This window comes from Protopterus annectens, chromosome 3.part1 (assembly GCF_019279795.1).
Source record: "Protopterus annectens isolate FY-2018-M chromosome 3.part1, PAN1.0, whole genome shotgun sequence".
NCBI lineage: Eukaryota > Metazoa > Chordata > Ceratodontiformes > Protopteridae > Protopterus > Protopterus annectens.
The window spans coordinates 445,271,526-445,284,145 of NC_056732.1; the positions used below are offsets into that span (position 1 = coordinate 445,271,526).

General features: G+C 40.9%; 1 protein-coding gene across 3 annotated transcripts in view; it reads right to left on the reverse strand.

Annotated features, from left to right (window-relative positions):
* The window catches only part of GALNT11 (polypeptide N-acetylgalactosaminyltransferase 11), a 1,380,327-nt gene that overhangs the window by 626,478 nt on the left and 741,229 nt on the right, over nt 1-12,620 (reverse strand). For all 3 annotated transcript variants that reach the window (XM_044066892.1, XM_044066893.1, XM_044066894.1), the window contains exon 5: nt 1,694-1,819. In XM_044066892.1, coding sequence (XP_043922827.1) covers nt 1,694-1,819 — 126 coding nt within the window. The remainder of the gene's footprint in view (nt 1-1,693; nt 1,820-12,620) is intronic.

Genomic DNA, 12,620 nt, shown 5'->3' on the forward strand with positions numbered 1-12,620 from the left:
AAGACCAAAACGTTAAAAAAAAAAAAAAAAAAAACTTTAGTCCAAGACCAAAATTTTTCATATTGTCTGCACAACAATGGAGAACATAAAATTTATCAAAAACAGCACACACACAAAAATTATGCTCTGGGTCACGATAATATAGAGCTTAAGCAAATGTCCATGCTTAGTATTCCTACAACTCAGGAAAAAAAGTATTGGCTTGTCAGACTCATACCTGACCAGTGAAGTGTAAATCCAATCATAAATTTCAACACTAGAAGGTATTTATGTGATATCACGGGGCTAAGCAATGTCATAAAAGTGACATTAAGAACAAAGCATCCCTGCTTGTCACATTTTAAGTACAAGATTTTTCTTTAATATAGCAGATACCAGAGCATTATAAACGTTATCACAGACCTTTATCAGTGAGGTAAGATCTCCAGTATTATCTACATCGTTTAACAAGCTGGTTACAAACAAAAAAAATGTTAACAGCAGTGGACTTCTTTCCAAACTCCACTATGTAGCTTCCAGCAAGATTAATGTGAATCCCAGCAAGACAGCACCAGTCATGTAATGTACATATGAAATGCAAGATGAAACAGAATTAGTTACACAATATATTTTACATTCATGAGCTTATTTTATATACCACCTACAATCATGATGGCTTAATGACTGAAAAATACACTGAACACAATCAGATTAGTACACAAGCTTGGGAGATATCAAATGATATTATATTTCGGAATGGCAAATTATTATTTCCTAGAATGTACTGGGACCCCATCATTCAATAATTATGAAAAACAGATGATAATTTTACTTTAGCATTATAACCACTCTTTTCTTTTTAGAGTTTTTTCTTTTCTTGGTTGTTTTACCTTCAGCTGACTTTTGTGCCCTCCCACTCTCTGTTATGTCTAAAAGATTCCCTCCAAATGAGAAATGGTCTTGTGGGTGGGGGGCTTCATACAGTCAGCCATCAGGGTTTTAACATACTGCCCCAACCTCTGGTACTCTGCAGCAAGCTTGATGCATCACTACAGGTTAAACTCCAATTGGTGCCAGTAATGCAGCAAATAGGTCTGCCTCCATCCAGGATGGGGGGGGGGGGGGGGCTGACATTGGCCACTCACTTCTACACTCCCCAAGTAGGCATCCCCAGTGCTCAGTTCCCTTTATCCTGCATTATGTGGGTCACAGTCAGGGCTTCAAACCTGTGCCATGGTGTCAGCCTTTTAGGGCTGTTTAACATATCTGTACATGACATATGTCTCATTTATATTCCAGTATATGAACTTAAATTGAAAGTGCTGAACCAGCTCTCAATTAGCATTTAAAAAAACTGACTATCTTTAAGCAAACTGTGTTCATAGGTTCATAGGTTGGTACTAGGCTATCAGCCCTAGGGCCTATACAAGCCTAGCCATAACAATTCCCTGGCTATTTCTTCCCACACTATTTACTTCCCTGGACCCCTGAAGGGAGAGAAAGCGAAAGAAAAACATATAACTATGTTAAGGGGGGTACAAAAACAGAGAAGTAAAGCAAGGCAGTAAGTACAGCAATAACTTCTGTTTAGAAAACTCTAATTGTACCTGCTAAAACTGCAATTTTTGCTTTTCACTAAGGACAAAAGGTTCCTTACAGAAATGACCAATCATTTATATACAGCACTGATTTTCAAAGTTAAAAAGTGGTGCACCTTTAGCATGAGACGCTCCAATCATTCTTCCTCTGATCAGGCCCTCCCGCTTTGGATTCCTTACAAGCTTCACTTTTTCAAGAAAATTACCCTCAATGTACTCGTCCAGATCTTCCTTGAGATCACCTGAAATAAAGCCTCCATTTAGAATCACCATTTACTTTCACTTCAGATGCTACAACAGTATTTAAGGAATAACTATGTATGAAAGAAAAGGTTACATTTCTGGGGCATTCTGACCTTAAAAAAAAAAAAAAAAAAAAAGACACAGCAGCAGAAAGACCTTCAAAGCAGGGATACCTGTAACAAGTGGCCTTTTACTCGTTCAATCATTAGCAGGTCTGTTCCAATCTAAGGTAAAAGGCCCCTGTGCCGCGGTAATGCCTGCTGCATCCTGCTGCTGCTCTGGAACTAATAGATCATATTTGGTATAAAAACACCACCATCCCATGACATCTTTCTTTTTTCTTCAAACAAGAAACTTTGTACAATAATGCAGAACTAATATCCCATGCAATCCTTAACTATATAAAATATACAGAGTTACACTACAAAGGGGAGTATGAAACTCAGATCTATACACAAAGGGGGAGACAGCTGAAGAGTATCTACAGTGCTGCAAGACCCTCTGTCTTATTTCTCACACACACACACAGACACACACACATGCATAATGTTATACAGAGTACCTCATACAACAATTTTACCTTTCCTCAGGCAGGACACCTTCAGCAGTATTAAAACAACTAGGCAGAATGCCAAAAAATGTGCAAGACTAAGCACGTTAGTGCATAGTTAGGACAGGAGCTTATCTAGCCTGTAAAGTTTACTATGAATAGATGAAGAACCACATATATGACCTGATAACTGGCACTCTTGAATTATTCAAAAGACTGTAGTAGCAGCAGCAGCATTGGTATAATGTGTCTTGATGGCAGCTGATAGTGTTTTGCTGTATCTATCATAAAACATAATACAATGAAGAATACATTTTGGCAAAGTTTCTTGGTCAGTGGAATATCCTGAACTGATATTCACAAACTAGACAGCATTAATGAGATGTCTTTGTTCTGTCCACGTATCCAAGATATTTACACACAAATTCATGCTATGTTAGCAGTCTCATTTTTTGCCACACGTATGCAATGACTTGGACAGGTGATCTGCTGTGGTGACCCCTAACTGGGAAAAAGACGAAAGAAGAAGATGGAATGACTTGGCAGAAACAAAATTACTTTAGGTATAAATAAATAATGTATTCATTGCTAAAGCCTTAAAGCTATAGAGACTATACGTCGCACACAGTTTCAAGTTTATACCTCCAGAATTACGGAGAGAGTAAAAAAGAATAAGGGAAAGGCCCCACATTAAGGACACTTCTTAAGTACTGGTACTATTTTAGAATTTCTCAAAATGCCTAATTTATGAGGTACAGAGCAAAACTTTGAGCCAAAACTAGGGACATCCCTACAAATTAGGGACAGTTGAGAAAAATATTTTTTTCACATTAAGGCTTTTTGCTCAGAAGTCCTTCCAGTAAATACTACTACTATTAAGAAACTTATATTCATAAAACAAATGTTAAGTCTGCAGAATGACTGGTTCAAAGGTGGCAATGTTCAATTTTCTATCATGAAGCTTACGTCTTGAAGCAGGTGAGAGTACGCTGTACAGATCTTGTGCAAAATTCACTTCAGAATGGCTTTAACTGCAGGGCCCATCTGAGCAGTATCAAGGGGATCTGCCAATCTAGGCAACACACCTGTCTGGTGCCCCCTCCCTTGTTATTTACAAGTGACTGCAAACACTAAATGAAAGCTTGCAAACTGTTATACTGATTTTTTTTTGTAGGAAGAAGTTATTAGGTTGTTACAGTAATGTACACAATTTTATAAACTTTCCATGCTATCATGCTTAATGACAAAGAAAGTTCATAAAATATTTTTATTATGTAGTTGCCTAATAACCTGCTGCTGCCTTTGACAGAAAAGGAACTGTATGGTGCCTACTACCTGTTGGCACATTGGAAAGCTACCACCTCTGCTCTTCCTATGTGACGTCCATGGAGACTTGTTGGATAACAGGGTTACACACAGAATCTGCAGAAATATTCATTTTGCCCGAGGTATATAAGACATGCTTGTTTTATCCCAAAAGATTTCAACAGTTTTGGAAGTAAATAAACTTAGGGGTATTCCTTGTCTTGTGAGAGAAGGTCCACCCTGTGAGCTAACTTGTGATGATTGCCTTTGGTTAAATGCAGAAGAGGGAACCAATGCTATCTTGGCCAAAACTGAGTCGCCAACAAGATTTTGCGAGCATCCTGTTGAATGCTGAACAGGACTTTTGGAATGAAAGGAAGAGGAGGAAAGGCATATAGAAACATCCCCTTCCAAGAAAGAGATTCCAAACCAGAGAACTTGGGACTCTGACACAAAATAGAGGAAGTTGTCTGTTCATAGGGGAGGCAAAGGGTCTATTTAAGGAGTACCCCACTGGTTAATGTCCAGAAATACATCCTTGTGAAACATCCATTTGTGGGACTGAGTTATGGACTTGCCCAGAGAATATGGCACAATGTTTTGACCTGAGGGAATTGCAGACTGCCTGAAGTACCACTTGATAATGGACAGCTAGTTCCCACACTAGGACAGCTAACCTGCAAACAAGATGAGACCATGCCCCCCATTTGTTGACATACCACATCACTGTGCTATTGTCTGTAAACACCTTGAGAGGTCTAGGGGAGAAGTGAAGGTGAAAAGTTTGAAGAGCCAGCAGAAGTGCCCTTGATCTCTTTGACAATGATGTGCTCTTTCTGCTGAACAGACAACCATACTCTCTGCACCTTTAGGGAGTCGAATGCTGCTCCCCATCTCATGTCCGAAGAGTCTGTGAACAGCTCTTGAGAGGGAAGAAGTGGATGAAAAGAGAGCCCTGGGTTGACAGTCAACTGCCGTATCCACCAATGAAGTTTCTGCTTGAGACATGAAAGAAGACAAACAAATATTGGAGGGAATGAGAATGTTGAAGTCAAACTGACTTTAGAAACCACTGAAGTTTTCTCATGTAGAGTTTGGCAAAAGGGAGCATAGGAATGTTGGAAGCAATGAACCCCAGAGCTCTCAGAAATTCCCTGGCTATTACTGAAGGCAGAGGAAGAAGGAACTGAAAAAAAGAAATAAAGAGGGCCTTGGGAGGAGGCAGGGATGCCAGCTTATGAACAGTCTGGATCCTGCACCCCTGAAAGACATGATCCTAAAGAGGAGTCAGAAAGGACTTTTTGAAATTTACAGTGAACCCCAGGATCTGCAGAAGGGAAATAGCAAAATTAAGATTTTGCAACAAGGTCTCTGGAGAGGATGCCTGGAACAGTAGATTGTCCAAGTAGGGAAAGATTTGGATCCCCCTTAGCCTGCAAAAAGCAATCACAGGAGCGAGGCATTTGGTAAATACCCTTGGGGCAGTAAAAAGATCAGAGGGCAAAGCAGGGAACTGAAAATGCCAGGAAGCAACACAGAAACTTAAAAACTTCCAGAACAGGGCATGGATCGGGATATGAAGATAAGCATCCTTGAGATCCAGAGATACCATATAAGCCTGAGGAAACAAGGTCTAAAGGGACAACATATGGAAAGCAGGGACCTTCAAATAGGTGTTTAGATGACAGAGGTCCAGAACAGGTCTCCAAGTGCCCACTTTCCTGGGCACCAAAACATTCTGGAGTAAACCCCCCTCCCCTTTTGTGAAACTGGAACTTCCTGAATAGTTCCTGAGTCAAGAGTTCCTAAAGCACCCCCTCGAAGAAGAACAACTGCTCCTGAGGGTCTGAATAATTCCCATAATAATTCCCGTAAAAGGATGAAAAGATTTGCAGACCATGAAGTACTCTTGGCTGATACTGGACAGAATACCCATGAGTCCTGAGTAATCTTTAACGAAACAGGAAGAGAAGAGGACAGATGAAGAGGAATGCAGCTGAGAAGAACAGGATAGTCAGACAGCACCTGGTTTGTCAGGAAAAGGAGACTTCTGGGGCACAGAAGTGTGGGTAGCTTTAGAAGGAGGAGCCCGTTTCCCACCCTTCTTACCTTTGGGGGGAGGGTGAGACTGCCTGCGAACAAAGGCTGGATTATTGGAATAATTTCTCTGAAATTTAGGTACAGGGGAAACAAAAACATGTTTATGTTTCTACAAGGCCTTTCCCTTATTCTGAAGAGACTTAAACAAATCAGCAGCAGCTTCACCAAACAAGTGTTTGTTGTCCAAAGGAGAATCCATCAACTTAGCCTTAATGTCATCAGGCAAAGGTTGAAGCTGAAGCCAGGAATATCTCCTCATCACAGAACCAAAGGCAGCAGACCTAGAAGAAGCACCTGCTGCATCATAACTACACTTAATAGGATGGCTAGCCACCTGGGAAGAAGTCCCTAATAGGGAAAGGGCAGAAGTCTTCCTTTCAGAGTCAGGAAAATCAGAAATTATCTGACAGACCTGGGAAAGAAGGGCCAAAATGTACTTGGACGTATGGGTCTGATAACTGACGGCCCTAAAAGCTAAGGTAGCAGAAGTATAAACCTTCTTACCTAGCCCTTCCATAGTTCTAGCTTTATCAGAAGGGAGTAACTTAGTAGAAGGCAGCAACTGAGATGCAGACACCACAGAAGGGCTAGCTGAAGGACAGCTTTATAGAATTGTACAGTCTTTAGGCAAAACCTATCAGGTTTCCTGGGGGCACAGGTCTGGGAATCAGGAGCCTTAGAAGGCATAGAAAAGGCCTCCAACAAAGCAGCCAAAACAAGAGGAATAACAGAAGGTCTAGGAGAATCCATCTGCAGGAGCTCATAATACCTTTTCTGTGCCTCAGAAACCTGGGAATAAACCCATTTAAAAACTCCATCATTCTACAGATTGTGTCCCCAAAAGAAATTTCCTCGAAAGGTGTGCAGGGCTAGTAGATTCCTGTTCCCCAGACTCAAATTCCAAAGGAGAGAGAATCTGAGATGAGTAAGCAAGGGATTCCTAATCTGAATCCACCTCCTCAGAGGAATCCTGCTCCCTGGGTCTTTTAAGCAGAGTAGATTACCAAGTGGGAGCTGGAACAGAAACTCCCTGTGGAGGTTTCAAAGCCATCAAAGCATTAAACAACCCTGGAGTGAAATTCTCCCATTCACTCTGTAGATCCCTACGAACTAGAGAAATATGCTTAGTCTTCTGCTTTTTCTTCAAGGGGACATCTGACTTTCAGAACTTAGAAGACTCAGACCCTGGACGGCATTCAATAGTAGTAGTCGCGACTTCTTCGCTGTCCAAAATTTGAGAAACACGCCTAGGCCCATCGGAAATAATCAGCTGTGGTTCCCCCTGAGTGTTCTAAGCAGATGCCTGCAAGGCCTCTATGGACGTGCTTAAGGTTAGATCCTTGCTGGCCTCTAAAGCAGTCATGGCAGAAGAATCCAACAGCGGAGCCGGCCGATCCTCTGGGCTTTCTCTCGCCTTGGGAGAGATGTTCAGCGTAGGCTGAACAACAGAAGAATCTGGGCTAGATTTCTTGGCCGCCTTCTTCATGAACAGCTGACCCTCGGAGAGGGAAGTTCCTTCCATTGTGTCTTTACCTAACAGCTTAAGATGTTGTTTCTCCAAATACAAGCCTAAGAAGATAGCCAAATACAGAGGGTCTTCGGAACAAAGGCCTGACAAATTGAACAGGATGTATGGTCGTAGGAAGCGCCGAGACAAAACAAGCACTGCTTGTGATGGGCTTTATGGGGAATCTGTCTTCCACACTGGCATTTACCCTTCTTGGATGACATGAAACCCCAACAAGCAACAAAAAGCAAAAGGAAAAGATAAGATACAAAAAACCCCAATGGGGCACTTATATGAAATGGCTTGGTGAATCAGCAATGGAACAGGTGTTCAGACCGACAATCAAGAGACGGTGTTTGGACTGGCGTCAAAGAAGTTCTGAGGATGGTACATCCGGACATCAATTTCATGCTGTATGCTACGCAAGGGGCATACGTGTGACATATGACGCACCTTAAAGCAACTTAAAGGCTTTGGTATACTGACTGGATGTCAGGCTGCCCTCGGCAGGGGATCCCTATTGTAATAAATACTGCAATGGTGAAATGGAAGAACATCTTCCCCTACTCTTTTCATTACATGTTGTGGGATCTTTTACATCCATCTGAGCTACCACCAACAAATGCAGATGAGACCTTGGTTTAACATCTCATCTGAGTATCAAGACTAAGAAACCAATATCTCTAATTGCTAGTTGTAAAAGGTGAAAAGACTTCTTGCCAAATCTGCCATTCTGGATTCTAAGTTAAAAGGAAGTAACATATGGTGGTGTCTTCTTCTGACAATGGTTAAGACAGACAAAAATAGCTGGATCCACTCTCAGACACAAGACACTATCAAGCCTGTCAGCAGGAACTCTACTTGCCATTTTGGTGCCAGAAAAATAAGCACCTAGGTCAAGAATCTAGCAAGACAGGATTAGCACAAGACAGAGTATTATGCAGAGGTTCTAAAGTTCCATGTCCAACTAAACTTAAAGGCCAATACTATATCCTTGCTAGCTATAGGTCCCCATCTATGACTCATGATAACCATGCCAAATACCTGAATGTAGTTGGGAGTCATCCACAATTCAGCTCAACACCATATTCATGGGAGATTTCAAGTATCTCACCATAAACTAGGATACAAACACACCCACTAACATGCAGGCTCAAAGATTCATGGACTTTGTCAATGTAAACAACCTGGAACAGCTAGTTTGCACACCTACTGGGGTGCAAACATTCTGGATCTTGTAACTCACAAATATGAGGGAATGTTGCACACACACCCCCACTTGTGTAATGTTCACACTGGTCATATCAAATTATAGAGAGGTCTCCCCTTGAAATACAGACTAAATTCCCAACGAACCCCAAACTTTAAGAACTTTTCAAAGGCTGACTACCTGCTATTAAGTGATGGCATAGCTAAATTTTAAGACCCCCAAACTCAGAGAACACTGTGGCCTATGAGGTAGTGTTTATAGAAACCATGTACAAGCATGTAAATAAATGTCCAGAAAGAGCAGTAAAACCAAAATAAACTTGGGATAAACTCCAAAAACAAGTCCCCCTGGGCAGGCCCCCCAGTATAAATAGGTTGTACAATAAAACAAAGAAAATCCTGCCCAAAAAAGAAAAGGGCTATGCCTAAAAGAAAACCACTCCCTCATCAGTCTCAACAAGCAAGTCAGGGGACTAATAAAGTCCACCAAAACCAACTTTGAAGCAAAAACAACCTTCCATGGTAAGATAACCATATGGCATTTTACAGTTATGTAAGCAACCTTAAAGAGAACACCGAACATTTTGCCGAATTAGAAATAAACAGAACTTCCTATACTGAATCGGGGGATACATAGCAAATTTGCTGGACAATAAATTTAGCTCCAATTTCACTCCCCATCACTGCAGTTACCCGCAAGAAAATACCCTCTACCATTTCTCCCCATGTATCACTACAGAAGAGGCCCTCAATGCACTATCCAGAGTTAAAAATCACTGCATCAATGGGTCCTGATAATATCCCAGGATGCCTCCTAAACAGCTTGAAATATGACCTGTCAGGCCCACTAGAATCTCTGTTCAACTACAGCCTTCAGACAAGCGTCATCCCTAGTTAACAGAGGACTGCAGCAGTCAAACCTCTACACAAAGGCAGACTATCAACAGACCCAGGGAACTACAGGCCCATATGTTTGACTAGTTTTATATGCAAAACCATAGAGAGAATTATCATGGACTTAATAAACAAAGACATAGGAAATTTTCAAACACTGAACCCATTCCAGTTTGGTTTCATCAAGGGTAGGCCATGCCTACTAAACTTGGCAGACTTCTTCGAGAAGGCCTACCTTGACACTGCAAAGGCATTTGACACTATCTCACTCAGATATTACAGACGAACTCAAAAATTTAGGCATAAATCCCTATGTCACCCGATGGCTAGCCAAGTGGCTCACAGATAGGACACATGAAGTTAGGTTGGGGAATTTCACTAACACCAAGAGGCCTTTTACTAGTGGTGCCCCACAGGGCTCAGTATTAGGACCTCTCCTGTTTGGAATATACTTCTCTGAAGTCAAGGCAAATGTAATGGGCCTTTGACTGATCAGATTTGCTGATGACTGCAAAATGGGTGCAATCACTGAATCCTCCAAATATGTAGATATCCTCCAGGAGGGTCTCACACAGAAATAACTGGTGCCAAAAACATGGCCTAAACTTCAATGAAAAAAATGCATACCTTTACCTTTTGGTAAGATGACCACTCCTGCAAATTACAACATTGATAGCACTCCCCTAAGAGTATACCCAGTGGTAATGGACTTGGGAAATTAGATTGACAGTAACCAAAACTTTGATCACCATGTGTCCACGGTAGTGATAAAATCCTTCTGCATGGAGCAACTTACAAGTAAGACCATGGCGTCCAGATCTAAGGAGATCTCAGTCCCACCATTCTCACCCCTCGCTAGACCAATAACAGAGTACAATGCACCCTTCTAAATGCCAAAAGGAGAAAAAAATCACACTGGAAGCAAAAAATAGCGTAAGCGCTTTCGTTTACTACAAATACGTAAACTTCTTCAGACAAATTGACAAGGGAAATTGGTGTTTAAATAGACAAACAAGTAATGACATCATTTCCTACACCAAAAACAAATCTCAATAAAATTCTTCATGCCAAAAAGAAATAAAAGAATTGTCTCCTAATGTCCACAAACCCTCCAAAACATATACAATAAAATGAATACAAATTCACATTACCATAATGTGAATTTGTATTCATTTTATTGTATATGTTTTGGAGGGTTTCTGGACATTAGGAGACAATTCTTTTATTTCTTTTTGGCATGAAGAATTTTATTGAGATTTGTTTTTGAAAATGATGTCATTACTTGTTTGTCTATTTAAACACCAATTTCCCTTGTCAATTTGTCTGAAGAAGTTTACGTATTTATAGTAAACGAAAGCGCTTACACTATTTTTTGCTTCCAGTGTGATTTTTTTCTCCTTTTGGCGTTTACAATGCACCCTTCTGCAATATACCTGGCCAGGTATTTGCAACAGCTGGAGTGGCACAGAGGTTGTCCTCTAAAAGAATACATGGTTGTAAATAATATGCCCTATGCAGACTACCTCAAAGTCCTGATACTGTACTCAGTCTCCTACAGACTACTGAGGGGTGATCTATGCCTAACCTACAAGACATTCTCCGATCCAGCCCTGATAGATCTGCTACACATCCACAAAACAAACAGCACTATAATTAATTGATCTAAGGATGTCAACCTCAGTTGTGCCATAAACAAAACATGCTGGAGGGACAGGTAGGTGTCTCAGAGACTACACCTTCACTGATTCATGCAAAACACAACACTTCCCTAAGCCTATTTAAACACAATTTGGAATAATGAATGGAAAATCACAAATTCAACCCTGGCTAATCATCTGTGGCCCTTACAGATGGGGGCAGTTTGTAGCTGCCCTAAGGCACAGGCATATACCAAAGCTATTTTAGCCTGTGGGAGCTGATAATTGGGAAAATTGGGGCATGAACAGTGAGGCATAAAAGGCCCTAGAGCCATTAGCCTAGTACCTTCTAATGATCCTATGAAGAATGTATCTCTTTAGAAAACCCTGTTTAAGGAGAAAATTTCATTATCTACCCAACCATGAACTCCTGCACCAATCGGCTTCCTCAGAAGAAATCCTTGGGAGATACTGTTTAATGTCCTTCACATAGAGGTCTCTGTCTTCTAATACAAAGGGAAAGCTCTTCATTTCCTTTCCTTTCTTTTTTTAAACCTTTATAAAATTATCACTTAAGACACTGGCAAACATGGTTCAGTGGTAGCGTTGTCGCCTCACAGCAAGAGGTTCTCCCATTTGATTCCCAGCTGGAGCACCTTCTGTGTGGAGTCTGCATGTCCTCCCCACGGTCGAGTGGTGTTCGAAAGACATGCGTAAATGGGCGTGCCTTCATTGAAGGTCGGGTGTCAAGCTGGCACCTCGGCACCGTAAAAATCTACTGCCAATCATTAGCAGACCGGAGTTCCGCTCTGGCGACCCCTAACCGGGAAAAGCCGAAAGAAGAAGAACAACAACATTAACAGAAAAGAAAACAAACCATATTAACATGCTTTTTCAGTTACATGCATTATACATCACACATCTCTTTTCTTTCTTTCTATGTAATTATCATCAATCCAAAATTATATAAATTTCTGAATTCCTGCCTTCCCTTAAACCTCACTCTTCCTCTTGATCATTATTTTGCATGTATTGTTCCCACAATTTCCATGTATTTCTATGTAATTTGCTCCTTCCCATTTCTAAAGATTCCTCTTCCAGACCTTTTATCTCTTTTACAATATTTAGTACTTCAAATATAGCTGGTTTAGACTTTGATTTCCAGTTTTTAATAATTGCTTATTTGGCATCCAACAGAATGACCTTATGTCTAGGCATTTCAGATCCAGTGTCCCAGCTTAAAAAAATCATATCCTTAGTTACAGCCATTTGCTCACCTAGTATTTCTGACAGAATACTCTGTAGGGAATTTTTAAAATCTGCTAAGTCATTATACTTCCAAAAAGCATGTTCCCAATTACCTCTTTCTTCCCCATCACACCTCTAACATTTGCTATCTACCTGAGGAAAAATTCTTTAAAATCTACTTGGGGTATAAAGATACCTATGCAAATACTTCCAAACCAAGATTGTGCACCTTCTGGAAGTTGCTGCATACTTGAAGCCATACTTCTGTCCTCCCATTGTCCTCTTGTAAATTGTTTTTGCAGTCTCACTCTCCAGTCTTTTCTAACCTCCTCTGATTGATTCCTATAGTT